Genomic DNA, 13,065 nt, shown 5'->3' on the forward strand with positions numbered 1-13,065 from the left:
ACCTCCTCCCCCTCCTCCTCCTCCCCCACCCCAACCTCTGCCGCCACGCCTCCCTCTCCCGGCGGCGGGGGCGGCGAGGGAGCGCCGCCGCCGGCGGCGCCGCTCCCGCCGCCTCCGCCGCTCCCGCCGCCTCCGCCGCTCCCGCCGCCCCCGCCGCCCCCGCCGCCGCCAGCCGCCAGCCGCCGTGCCGCGGCGAGCGAGTGCGCGCACCCTACGGGTGATCCCTCGCCGCACCAGCGCCGCAGCTCGGCCCAGAGCGACTCGGACGCGTCCTCGCCGTCGCCTATGGGGAGATATGGGGAGATCTGGGGAGATCTGGGGAGATATGTTGTCGTGGAAGAGCTTCTCATCGCCCGCGCCCGGGGTGACGAGCCTCCGCTGCGGCGCGCCGCCCGTGAGCTGCCGCATCGCCGCGTCCGCGAACCCGGACACGAGCGCCTCGTACCCGCCATGCAGCTTCGCGAACGCCTTCTCGACGAGCGGCACCCACATCTCGTGCGGCGTCGCAGAGCGAGCGTAGAGCAGCTGGCCGTCCGCGTCGCACGGGAGCCGGTCGTCGATCGTCACCGGCCGCCACGCGCCGTCGTGGTGGAAGACGAGCGTGCACCGGCCAGCCGACGCCGGCGGATCGTCCCAGCGGCGAAAGAGGCGCGCGAGAAGCCGCGGCTGCAGTGCGACCACGGCGAGCGCGGAGAGGAACCAGCAGTCGCCAAGACGGCCCTGCACAACGTCCGACGAGCTGGACGAGTCGACAAAGAGCGCCGGTGCCGGCCACCCTGCCTCGGCGCACACCTCCGCGGGCCGCAGCCAGCGCACCGTCTCTGGCGGAGGCTGGCCCGGAGGAGGGCTGGCGGGATCGAGGTAGAGCGCCCGGGCGCCGCAGAAGTCCTCGTCGACGAAGGCGTCGGGGCCGTCGCGCAGCGCGAGGAGGGAAAGGTCGGGCGCGGCGCCGGCTGTAGCCGACGTTGGTGGTGGTGGTGGCTGATCGCTGTCGAGAAAAGAAAAAGAAATAAAGTTCATCGCACAAAATTTGGCACGCTTCGAAAACTGAGATGTGGCTTCGAGAGAGCTCGCTGAGAGCTTTTACATGGTGTGCGAGCCGTTTTCTGGCTCCTACGGGAAGGCTATTCCGACATTTCCACCCGTGCACGACAGAGCGACGGCGCAGCGTACTGCCGTCCAGCTAAAAAGCGGCGGCCGACGGTTGCTGCGCAGAGTGATCAGTTCTAATGAATGTTCCGGGGCCCGACGGATAGATGAATCCGGGGCACCCTCCGCTCGAATCCCTGGCTGGGGGTTCGAGGTGGCCCCCACCCTATGGCGTCCGAATGGCGTCACTACCTGCATGCGGTGTACGGTTCCCTTCACTCAGAGGAGTCCTTCCCCATTGACCTGCGCTGCTTCACCCACTGGTGGCACAAGCTTCTGCCCAAGAGTAAGCGGGCTCTGTTTCAAAGGCATTACCGGCCAGGAGGATTGGCCGCAGCAGTCAGGGGGTCGCTTGTAGATTACTCAGGGGTCAGTGCCAAGCACGGCGCTGTCGCATGGCAGCTCTACTTGCTCGACGACGCTGACGTGACGAGCACAATGAACGACGTTATGGGGCGCAATAAGCATGGGAGCCAGCTAACCGCAGTCCCATTTCGCACAAAAGTGGTTGAGTTTGAGCCGATTGCACTAAATCCGAGCTACAACTTGACATCTTCGTGGCAGCACAACGAACGTTTCACCATTCGCGGCCCTGTGCCAAGCCACACATGGATAGAGGTGTACCACGAGTTCAGTGACTGTGCACATGCGAATGGTAGTCGTACGCGTGATGTAGGTTGGTGGGCTCACTATGCTCCTGGCTCGGGCGTCTGGGCGAATGTTGGTACGACACTCATCACAGGGGCACGTGGATACAGAGTTGCATGCACGGCCACTGCACAGCTCACCAATCGTTCATCTGAAGCATGTGATCAGTGCTGTACTCCTGCTCATGAACTACTGTTCGTGTCTGCATCGGATTTGCAGTACACCAGCATGCAGTCGTGCTGCGGGCAGCGCGGCGGCACTGGCCATGCGACACAATATGAGATCGTCTTCTTCACACCAACGTGCGCCCAAGGGCGCATCAACACCTCGGCATGCCCACAGGAGCTGAATTTACGCTCAGGCAGGACGCGGGCCTTCTTACAAACGCAGCAACGAGATGGAGCTGCCCAGGATGCGACCACAAATGCGGCAGTGAGATTGTCTAAGCCCGCCGTGCAAAATACTGGCATGTGCAAGAACATGGGTATGTGGCGGCGATGATGAACGCGTCTCCCCAGACGGTGTTTCTTTTAGCACACGTTGGCGTGGAGGCGGTAGCGCGTCTGGCCACGCAGCCTGCGCAGCCTGCCCAGCGTGCGTGAGGCGCTCACCGTTGTCGTGCTCCAACTTGATGCCGCCAATAGTTTGAGCAGGCGCACATCGCTTCCAGGGAGGGGGGCGCGCTTCTGCACACCACACGCTAGGGGGAGGGGGGGAGGGTCCGACCTGCCCCGGAGGTGAAATTCCCTCTCTGCCCACAGCGCATGGCTCTTCCGGGAGCATCTGTCTGTGCTGCAACACCGACCGAAGCACAAGCGGCCGTCCTCGGTTTGGACCAAGAACGCGTGAACGTGTTGATTGTTGCATGAACAACCCACTCAGGGACCGAGCCACAGTTCGGCGCACAGGTCGCCACAGGTATCACGAGTGCAAGACTCAGCTAGCTACAAGTGACTGAACAGCTGCTGCTCGGATGGAGCTCGTCTCGCAAAAAAAGAAAAGAAAAAAGAAATGGGGTCCACTCCCGATCGCAGCACTCCGTGTTGGCTAGTCGAGATATTGACTTTTTTTGGCAAAGACGATCTCACGAGATCGAGAATAATGCCATGTAATCGCGCCCAAAATACTTAAGGAGCACAGTCACACTACGACTCCGAGGTCAGTACGCCCTCCTTCGCCTGCATGGTTGTACTTGTCCTGTATCTCGTAGCTCCTCGCACGTCCGCCCATCGGATGTTGTGTCCCGCAGGCGGAGTAGGCCTGTGATGCCCGTCCATGTCTCCTGCGCCTCGTGTAGCATGCCAATGTACGAGGCGCCCGTGTACGGCTGCGGCGGCTGCTCCGGCGGCTGCTGCGCGATCCCACCTGCGACAGGCAGCCAGTTGAGCCGAGGTGTAGCCAGGATGTGCTGTGCATGTCTCAAGGTATAGGGAGATCAGCGAAACTGCAGGGTATAGGGGTTGCCGAGATGAGGCCGAGATAGAGCTCACCCGCGACGGCCTGCATCCCTGTCGGCGTCTGCTGAGGCGGCAGCACGACAGGTTGTAGTTGCTGTGGCGGCAACATGCCAGGAGGGACGAAGACATGCTGCTGCGCCATCCCGGGCATGCCCAGCTGCTGAGCGACCAAGAGCTGCATCGGCAGCATGCCTGGGCGGAGGGGTGACTGGGGATGCAAGGGAGGTCGGGGAGCGAGAGAAGGCAGAGAGGGAGGCGAGAGGGAGGGAGCAAGGGCGGGGCGGGCGGGCGGGCTGGGGGGGGGGGGGGGGGGAATTGAGGGTGCGGGCCGCGTTTGCGCGTGCTGTGTGGAGATTTCAGCGTTCGCGGGCGGCGCGCCTGGCGGCATCGCGGGCGGCACCATCCGTTGCACCACCTGCGGGTGGGCGGTCTGTACCACCTGCGGGTCGGCGGTCTGTACCACCTGCGGGTCGGCGGTCTGCGAGGCAGGATGGCGCGCCACGGGCAAGGCGTGGGCCCAAGGCGGCTGCCCGTAGTGAGGGAGCGCTCGAGCAGACCCCTCCTGCGCCACCACCCCGGCCTCCGCCGCGGCCGTCGGGTAGGGAGCCCCCAGCGGCTGCAGTAGCTGCTGCTGTGGTAGCGGCACTGGCGCCAGCTGCTGTGGCGAGAGCTGCGGCGGTGCTGGCGTCGGCAGCCGAGGCCGCGGCGGCTGTGATGACTGCGGCTGTGCTGGCCGGTCTTGCGCCTGGCTGGTAGGAAGCTGCTGCGGCGGCGCAGACCGTGCGGCGGGCGGCGGCTGCGCTTGCGCTTGCGCCGTTTGAAGCGGCTGCTGGCTCGGACCACCAGTCTCAGGGGGCTGCTGTGGCTGAGGACGCTCCGCTGACTGAGGCGGTGGTTGCTGCGCCGGAAGCGACGGCGGCTGCCCCCCTGGCTGCCCCCCTGGCTGGCTCCCTGGCTGCCCCCCTGGCTGCCCCCCTGGCTGTCCCCCTGGCTGCCCCCCTGGCTGCCCCCCTGGCTGCCCCCCTGGCTGCCCCCCTGGCTGCCCCCCTGGCTGCCCCCCTGGCTGCCCCCCTGGCTGCCCCCCTGGCTGCCCCCCTGGCCGGGCGAGCCGTGCCACGCCCTCCCACCGCGCGAGGGGCACGAGGGTGCGGTTGGAGACCTTGAACTTGACGAAGAGTGCGCCGCCCTCGCCCTCGTGCAAGTACTCGTCTGGGACCGGCGCCATCGAGTCGGCGGCGGTGGAGGTCGCAATCTCGATCTCGACCTGCTTCTGCTCGCAGAAGAGGGACGGCTTGCGGGCAGGAAGGCTGTTCAGCCAGGCCGGGTGATCCTTCCTGCGCGTGAGGTGGAGGGAGGCGGGTTGGAGGGGAGGGGGGAGTGCTGGGCCCACGCCGCTGTACCTGCAGTGGGCACGCACGCCGTCCATCGACACGTAGTCCTTGCCGCACCCATTGTAGCGGCAGACGAAGCGAGAGACATAGCGCGGCGCCTACTTGCAGGTCTGAGCACAGCTGGCCCGAGCCTCACCCTCTCGGCCACCTCTCTTGGCGCGAAAACTGCCCCCATGCTCTCCGCCGCAAATGCCGAGCCCACCCCTGAACCCGTCGGCCCCACCAACGCCAACGGGGCCGCCGCTGCCGCCACCGCTCCCGCCTCCGCAGCGGCGGCAGCGGCGGCAGCTGAGGCAGCGGCGGCAGCGGCGGCAACTGAGGCAGCGCCAGCGGCGGCAGTTCCAGAGCTTGCAGGAGCGAGGATCGCCATCGGCGGGCCGATGCAGTCCTTCATGTTGGAGCGCTTGGTGTTGTTGGCTAGGCGAAAAGGGCACTTGCCGAACGCGCCCTCGCAGACGCTCCATACGCCGCTCGTCTTGGTCATGCGCAGCTTGTTGGCCGTGTCTTTGTCCAGCGTTCGGACGCGGTCGTACGGGATGGCGAGCTCAACTCGGCAGCGGCTGCACATCTACGACAGAAAAAGATAGGCGGCTGAGGCGAGGAGGGGGGTATGCAGCGTCCGCGTGCGGCGCTGTTGCCTGGCTCGCAAGATGCCCCGCTACTTGAGACGCATCGTGGGGCGTCGAGGCGTCCGCTTCCGCGCAGCGCGACCGCGTCCCCGAGAGCTCAGCGCCCCAGCACACGCGAGGCATGGCCGAGGTACGGCCGTGCGAGCCGCGCCACCGCCACCGAGCCACCGAGCTAACACCGGAATCCAACACCTGCGGCAAGGGTGGTTTGCGGCGGCTTGGGACCAACTTCAGCACTTGAGAATGACCGTCGGCAAGCTCACGTGGCTCCGGACTTGAGAATGACCGTGGCTCCGGACAACCGCTCCGCCTGGTGCAGCGGAGATAGCGAACTCCAAGACCGTGCGTCTTGCCGTGCTCAGCGACACCATGCCTGCGTGCAGCCACCTTCAGGATTTCGCGGTGTCGGAGAGCGTGCGCTACAGGCAGGTGCCGCGATGGCGTACCTCGAAACGCCTTGGGCTCGGCCAGGTTTGGGCTCAACGAGGTTTGCCTCTCGCACCCCGTCTGTTTTCCTTTCCTTTTTTCTCTACAGCACCCTCTCTTTTGCTCTCTCTTTTCCCGGGAAAACTGCGTGGAAATCGTCAAATTTTTGGCTCTGAGCCGAGCGAGTCTGAGGCTGGTTTGGGCCCAAAATCAGCCAAATTTTAGGCCAAATCGGCAAAATGCCGGGAATTTCGCGGAGAACCCGTGTATACCTGGAAATTACCCTGCGACCGCCTGGGTATTTTGTCGATTTTCTCAATTTTGCCTCAGATTTTGCCCCAGACCAGCTCTCAGACTCAGGGAAACTCGCGAGTTTCCAGAATGGAGCACCAAACACCCTCTGTTTTCCCTGGAAATTTCCGGAAACGCAAAGTGCTGGGGACCCTCTGTTTTCCTTTTTGTTTTCCGGAAAACCTCGTTGAGCCCAAGGCCGGTTCACAACACCGTGTTGAGCCGCAGCGCCGAAGGAGTTGTGAATTTCGGCGTGAATGCGACAGCGGCTCCGTCGGCTGTGTGTCTGCGAAATGTCAGCCTCCCTCGACAGCCTCTTTTCGAGCCTGAGCGTCTCGGCGGCGACAGGATCGAGTGACGAGGACTTCCTGTCTTCGCTTCCCGACGAGCTGCTCCATCACATTGTCAAGGTACTCGGCGACGCGGATGCTGCTTCCCTCCATTCGTGCTGCCAACGAGTCCGCACCGTGGTCGCGCCACTGCTGAGATCCCGAGACGAGGCCAGGCGCTGGCACGAGAACGTGCGAGCGCTGTGGGTGCTGCTTCACGACAACGGCGCCATCACCGCGCTCCCCGACGTTCTCTCAGTTCCTCACGCCACGCCGAGCCTGAACCGTTGGAACGTGATCGCTCTAAGACCAAGGGTCCTTGCATTGCTCGTGACCCGCTCCCACGCTTTGATGCTTGCCTCGCTCGTTCGGAACGGCTCGTTGTGTTGCCTGAGGGACCTCGCCTTCCCCGGCGCGAACGGCCTCGGTGGCGGCGGCGGCAGTGCGAGAGGGTCGCCGGCATGGGCCGCCGCCAGCGTGTCATCGACGGCGCTGGTCACGGCAGCGTGCCACCCCGGTGCGCTGCCGCGCCTAGAGCGGCTGGATCTCTCGCTCGAGGGCCTTGGCGACCGCTTCTGCGAAGAACTTCTCGCGTCGTGCTCCGCTGTGGCTTCGGCTTACCAGACCGCTGCCAGTGGTCGCAGTTTGGACAAGGCGCCCGTGCTCCCCTCGCTCAGCACTCTCAACATCGGGGCGGACCTCTCGGCCGCGGGCTTCTCCGCTCTCGCCATGGCGCTGGTCGGGGGCGCGCTACCCAAGCTGGACGCGCTGCGCCTGCCCGGTGGAAGTGGCGCCGCCTCCGCTCGCTCGCGGGCTCGGCGGGAGGTGGCGGCTGCGGCGGCGGATCGTGGCGCCGTGCTTGTTTTCTCCTGAGAACGCCTCCTCCTTTCGACTCGTGCATCCTCCCGAGAGGACCACCATCTCCTGCCTCGCACCGCTGCACTGAGGGTGAGCCGCGACGTCACGATGCCTCTCGGCCCGCTTCTTGGATGCCGGTCCGATGCGCGCCCCCTCTAGGAATGTGTGTGCCACGCCGGTGTGAGAACATCCCCCACGCCCGACGCGTGTTGTGGTGCGCCACCGACAGACAAAAGAAGCGCAACAAACATGATGTGTGGGCACTCAGCTCGGTGTAAAATTGCAGAGCCATATGAAATAAGCTATAGGGATGGCTGACCATTCATCACACGCATGTGTCGCGTCTTGGAGCACGTAGATCGTCATCCGCACTGATACGTTCTTCTGCACTCCCTCCCTGGCGTCGACCGTCCTGGCCCCGAGCGGGCCGGCGGTCGAACGCGGCTATTCGTGCTAGATGTAGCATTCAGCGGCGCAGGCGCGCGCGTCGCAGCCCCGCAGTCTCCCGCCAGCGAGTGGCAGACGGCGGAACGTCTTTTGCTCGAGGTTGCTGCCCAAGACAGCCAGAGCTAACACCGGATCCAACACCTGTGAGCGGCAAGGGTGTCGGAGTCTCTCTCGAGGTTCTCGAGGTGGATATCCTTTGGCCGCGTTGGGTAGCGAGGATTGGTGTAACCCGAGCCACGGAGGCGTGTTTTCTGACGGCCGACCGTCAGTGCACGGAGTTGCCCCTTCTCCGACTGCCCCGGCTAGTTCCCGAGGTCGCGCGGGTGTGACCCCTGCGTCCCCCGAGACCTAGCGCGGGTGGGTTGGAGGGGGCTCGCCCCGTTCCTTCCCATCGGGCCGCATGTGCGGCCACGCCTCGCAGATTCGTTTCTCGCGCCTGGGTCAGGCGCGCGGGGCATCCCCCGGGTCGCTCGACCAGCGATCCGAAGAGTGGCCGCTATGCGAGGGAAAGAGCGGGGCCCACGGGGTACGCCTCCGTCTGGCCCCCTCCGAGGGGGGAAGGGAATTGTGGGGTCCCCACGGGCGCCTCAGTTCGGCCCTCCCGAGGGGGGGGAGGGGAGCAAGGGGGTGGGGGGGTCGGGGTGGTGGGGAGGGGTCTCGGTTTCATGTGGCTAATACTTGCCCTTTCGGGGAGGGGCCTCGGCCTGGCGAGTCCAGCTCAACCTGACTTCTTCCCCCCCTCCCCAGAGGCAGCGAGTAGGCAGCGAGAGGAGGTCTCGAGCGCCTATATGAAGGTATGTGAGATGGCGATGGGAATGGGTGGTTGGACGGGCGGGCGGGCGGGCGGGCGGGCGGGCAGGCGGGTGGGCGGGCGGGCAGGCGGGGCGGGGCGGGCGGGCGGGGTGATCGGAGAAATCGTATCCACAATCAGCAGCAGTGGAGCAGCAACAGCAGGTTACATAAGGTGTCGGAGTACACTGTCACCGACGAGCGCGTTGGGAGTATTCACGCCGCACAGACGGCCACACGCACACGAGCTGCGGTCGTGTGGCCGTCATAGCGGCGAGGCGCGGGACCGTCGCCGCCGCGCCGCCGCTCGAGCCCGACGCCGCGCGCGCGTTCGTTGGGCGGCCGGGCGAGGCGTGGCGGCTGGTCCTCTGCCTCGACTTGCTCGCGAGCGCACCAGGGGTGGCTCCGTCTGTGGGCGCGCACGTCTTCTGCGGGAACGGCGGTCTTTGCCCCCGTGCTGGGGTAGGCCACATTGTGGCGTTGTCTCCGTTTCCGCGCGCTTGGCACGTTGCATGACCACAATGCGGGACTGCGTTGCGGCGCTTCGGCGCCCCGCGCGCGCGTTCGGACCATCTTCGGAACGCGGCGGGGAGATGCAAAGAGCTCAGAGGGTGGTCAGTGAACCCCCCCCCGCTCTCCAATAAAAAAAATGTTCCAGTCTTAGCCAGCAAAAGGGAGCACACACGACTTAGCAAGTCCGCACTAGCGACTGCCACTCGCCTAACCATGCCTCGTCACAAGTGCTCTCCCAATCGCGTACAGGCACACACACTCCGCCTGTTCTCACCCAAACACTCTATCACACCCTTGCCTCCCTGCCAGAGCGAGCTAGATTCTCCCCGCCTCCCTCCCGCCTCTGCCGCGCGCCTTCTATGGACGTCAAGTGCAGCACCTATGGGGGAGGCCCCCCCGCTCTCCAATTAAGCCTCCCTACTTTCATTTTTGTGTGTCGTCGATCTTGGAATTGTGAAATTGGAGACGACTCTCGCAGTGACTTCAGACTTGGATCTCTCCGATGCCCGCGCCCCGGCGGCGGGGGCTGTGACTCTGAGGCAACTGACAGTGCCTATCAGAGAGTGCCCAACAGTCCGACAGATCACCTACCTGACAGCACCTGACAGCCTGACAGCCAGGGCTCAGGGTGGGGCGGTTGTGGGGGCTACGGAGATATTAGTCAGAGTACAGCAGGCGGCGAGTGCAGCTTGTCCGAAGAAGGTCGCACGCGGCCTGCCCTACTGACGCCGTGGTGGGTAGGTTGAGCGACCTTGACACCTTGTTAAGGCCTCCCAGAAGCCGCACACCCACCTTGCGACTGAGGCTTTCGAGGGACGCGAGAGCGTGCCGCTTGTCGTCCTCGGACTGGCCCCGCACACGGTCGGCTATCCGGCACGCGAGCGCCGGCGCGCACGTTCGCCACTCGTCGTACATCCGACAATGTTCCTGCCGATAACGTGTCTCAGTCATCAAGACGCCAAACAAAGCGAGCGCCGGCTCACAGAGCGGTATCCGCAGGAGGACGTCGTTGGCCAGAAGGCGCCAGCTGGTGGCAGCCTCCTCGCCCACAGCCATCAGCCAGCCCAGCAGCCCGACAAGGTCCTCGAACATAGCTTCTCCAAGTTCTCGCAAGATGTTCGGGCGCCAGCTGGTGACATGCACTGAGCAGCGGCGGAGGAGCTTACGAGGCTCGCACAGCAGCATCACGAAGGCTGCCTTCTTATCCGCTTCGGGCGGCAGCCGCCCCTGCACGCCGAACGCCGACAGCAGCTCCTGCCAAACGTTGCTCGTCCTATCAATTCCATCGACTGCATCGCGCCACAACTTGCAGACGCGGCGGAGCGCAAAGAGGAGAGTGGGAGAGGCCGACACGCGCGCCACGACGGGGAGAATGTCCACATCGATGACGTCCAGAGCGAGCAGAGGCTCACGAACTTCGGGCTCGGTAGACATATGATGAAAGCAGAGGAAGAATTCAATAACAGAGTCCCCCCCATAACACGTATTTTCTGAGCTTAGTTATGAAACAAACGCAACGAGCATGGCGTATCGCTCTCGGGCCCACACCTGTGTGGTGGCGGCGTGCCGTCCTCCATCCCTCCCTTGGGTTGGGCATTTTCTTTCTTTTTTCTCTCGGGCCCACAGACATCCCGCACACCCGCCCGCCGCCCCCGCGCGCGCCCCACCCCGGCCGGGAGAAAGGGGAGTGACAGTTTTGGGCGGAAAGTAGAGTATCTCGCACTCCATGTGCGAGAACGCAGAGAGAAATGAAAGCCGTCCGGCTCACAAGTCCGGCTCACGCGCCCCGAGCTCACCGTCTACCGCACTGAACACTTGCGCCCCCTTGGTCCCAACCCATCCACCTCGCCTCGGGCCGCGCCGCGCGATCTCGGGCGATCTCGGGGCCGCGCCGCGCTATCTCGGGCGATCTCGGAGCGTCGCTCGCGCGGCGGCACACCTGCTCAAAAAAGCAAGGAGGTTGGAGGGTGCCAAAGCTGCAGCTGCGGCCGCACCACCCGGCGAGGCCATCCTCGCGCGCACGGACGCTACAGGCGCGGGCGCGGGGGTGGAGGGTGCGTATGAGGCGGAGATGATGGAGGCGCTCGCCGCGTGCGGCGATTGAGCGCCTCCCTCTCTACTCCGGCTGCGCGCCTGACCGGTGCAGCCTCCGAGTCGGCGTCTAGCGCGCGCGATAAGGTTTTTGCTCGCCTTCCCTGGGACTCCGTGTTGCGTGACTGTCTCTGTGCGATTTCGGGCCCGGGGCTGTGCGTTTATGTGAACTGGACACCGTGGCAGTCTCTTGACCCGCCATAAAAACGGTATGGTGTTGGAGTGCTCTCTGCTGCCGCGGCGCCCCTGTCGGTGCGGAGGCGCCCGGCAGCCGCACGCTTGGTGCCCACGCCGACCGGCTGCTCTCGCGGCGCCGAGGCGTACCGCTCCGGTCACGTCTCGCGCAGAGTTGCGGTTTTTAAAAATGGACTCGGGGTCACGAGACGCGGCACAAACGGAGCACGCCAGGCTACAAACACGGGGAGGCACGTAGTGACGCCTTGCGGTTTTTTTATAATTTTTTTCTGTTGCCGCCTCGCAGAAACAATTGTTTTTCGCCAGACCTGGACGAGTTCCCGCCAGGAATCCGAGGCCGTTGCGGCTCCGCGATCCCGCCAAGGATGGACGAGGACGATTTCCCCGACGAGGACGACATGATAGAAGACGCCATGGCCGACGACGACGAGGCCATGGCAGCCGAGTTTGAGGAGGAGTACGGCATTCCGTCGCTCGCTCCTCTGGCCGCTCCGGCGGCGGGGCTGACTGCGGGCGGCGGCGGCGCTGACGGCAGCAGCGGTGGGGTTGACGGCACCGTCGGTGGCGCGAGTGCCTGCGGCGAGGCGGCCGGCGACGAGGCGGCGGCCGACGACGAGGCGGACGTCATGGAAGAGGACGAGGGCAGCGCCGAGGCGGAGGTGCGTGCTGTCTACACCGTCCCGGCGGAGCACGGCGGCGTGCAAGTGCGGCAGCTCGCGAGGCCTGCGGCGCGCAAGCCGCTCCCCACGCCGACGACCGGAGGGTGCCTTCGCACCAGCGCCCGCCCCGGCGTCCTCTCCGCCCCCTCTCCCGAACGCCCTTCCTTCTCGCGCCCGGCGGGTCGCTCGCCCCCCCACCGCCCAACTCCTCCCGCCGCCGCCGCCCCGCCCGTCAGGCTGCTGTCCGCCCCCATCGGAGCCCTGCTCGACGCGGCCCTCCGCGAGGAGCGGCAGCCGCCCCCCGCGCCGCCGCCGCCGCCGCCCTCTGCCGCCGCCGCAGGCAGCGCCAGCCTCTGGGTGGACAAGCACTCGCCGCGCGGCTTTGGCGAGCTGCTCTCGGACGAGCGGCTCAACCGGCAAGTGCTGCGGTGGGTCAAGCAGTGGGACGGGCACGTCTTCGGCAGAGGGGCCGCCACGTCCGCCTCGCGCTCCGCCAGCCGCGCCGCGCCGCCCGAGCGGCCGCTGCCGATGCTGCCGATGGTTCCGGCCGGCATGATCCGCGAAGACTGACTCGTCGACAATGAGTCTTAGGCCGCTGCTGCTGCTGAGTGGCCCGCCCGGCATGGGCAAGACGGCGCTGGTGCACGTCGTCGCGAGGCACGCCGGCTACCGCCTCCTCGAGATCAACGCGAGCGACGACCGGTCAGCAAAGGCAGCGCGTGGTCAACGGAGCGGGGCGCAGCTGTGAACGGCGTCTCTTCACACCTGCGTGCTGTGAACAGGTCCTCCGGCAGCGCGTGGTCGATGCGAGCGAGGTGCAGCCCGTCTTTGGCTCGCGCAAGCCTGCCCTCATCGTCCTCGACGAGATCGACGGCGCCATGGGCGGCGCTGAGGGCACCGGCGCCATCTCGGAGCTCATCCGCTTGGCCACAGGAGGAGGCGGAGGCGGAGGCGGCGGCGGAGGCGGCGGCGGCGGCGGAGGCGGCGGCGGAGGCGGCGAGGGCGGCGGCGGCGCGGGAGAGGGTGGCGGCGGTGGCGGCGGCGGCGGCTGGAAGGGGCTGCACCGGCCTGTGGTTTGTATCTGCAACGACCTGTACGCGCCGGCGCTGCGGCCGCTGCGAGAGTTTGCGGACCTCGTGCACTTCCACAGCGGGCCGAACGCCGCCCTCTCCTCCCGCCTCAGAGGGATCTGC

General features: G+C 65.9%; 5 protein-coding genes across 5 annotated transcripts in view; 2 read left to right on the forward strand and 3 right to left on the reverse strand.

Moving 5' to 3' along the window:
• EMIHUDRAFT_458777 (hypothetical protein) overlaps positions 1–1,020 on the reverse strand; it is a gene marked incomplete at its 5' end in the record, with an annotated part of 3,456 nt that extends 2,436 nt beyond the window's left edge. The window contains 2 exons of the mRNA XM_005771595.1: positions 235–283; positions 370–1,020. Coding sequence (XP_005771652.1) covers positions 235–283; positions 370–1,020 — 700 coding nt within the window. The remainder of the gene's footprint in view (positions 1–234; positions 284–369) is intronic.
• Positions 1,021–2,881: 1,861 nt separating this feature from the next.
• EMIHUDRAFT_243120 (hypothetical protein) lies at positions 2,882–5,397 on the reverse strand (the record flags this gene model as incomplete). Its single annotated transcript, XM_005771596.1, has 7 exons — positions 2,882–2,942; positions 3,018–3,162; positions 3,288–3,318; positions 4,414–4,588; positions 4,655–4,743; positions 5,112–5,213; positions 5,308–5,397. 7 exons carry the CDS (start codon positions 5,395–5,397, stop codon positions 2,882–2,884), a joined length of 693 nt encoding a protein of 230 aa, XP_005771653.1.
• Positions 5,398–6,284: 887 nt separating this feature from the next.
• EMIHUDRAFT_243121 (hypothetical protein) lies at positions 6,285–7,193 on the forward strand (the record flags this gene model as incomplete). The annotated part of the gene is made up of 2 exons (XM_005771597.1): positions 6,285–6,401; positions 6,492–7,193. 2 exons carry the CDS (start codon positions 6,285–6,287, stop codon positions 7,191–7,193), a joined length of 819 nt encoding a protein of 272 aa, XP_005771654.1.
• A 2,391-nt stretch (positions 7,194–9,584) lies between these two features.
• EMIHUDRAFT_243122 (hypothetical protein) lies at positions 9,585–10,361 on the reverse strand (the record flags this gene model as incomplete). Its single annotated transcript, XM_005771598.1, has 2 exons — positions 9,585–9,646; positions 9,716–10,361. The coding sequence occupies 2 exons, from the start codon at positions 10,359–10,361 to the stop codon at positions 9,585–9,587; spliced, it is 708 nt and encodes a 235-aa protein (XP_005771655.1).
• A 1,478-nt stretch (positions 10,362–11,839) lies between these two features.
• On the forward strand, positions 11,840–12,620 carry EMIHUDRAFT_243123 (hypothetical protein; the record flags this gene model as incomplete). Its single annotated transcript, XM_005771599.1, has 3 exons — positions 11,840–11,917; positions 12,239–12,348; positions 12,464–12,620. 3 exons carry the CDS (start codon positions 11,840–11,842, stop codon positions 12,618–12,620), a joined length of 345 nt encoding a protein of 114 aa, XP_005771656.1.
• Between the last annotated feature and the right edge of the window lie 445 nt (positions 12,621–13,065).

Source organism: Emiliania huxleyi (genome assembly GCF_000372725.1).
Source record: "Emiliania huxleyi CCMP1516 unplaced genomic scaffold EMIHUscaffold_378, whole genome shotgun sequence".
Taxonomy (NCBI): domain Eukaryota; phylum Haptophyta; order Isochrysidales; family Noelaerhabdaceae; genus Emiliania; species Emiliania huxleyi.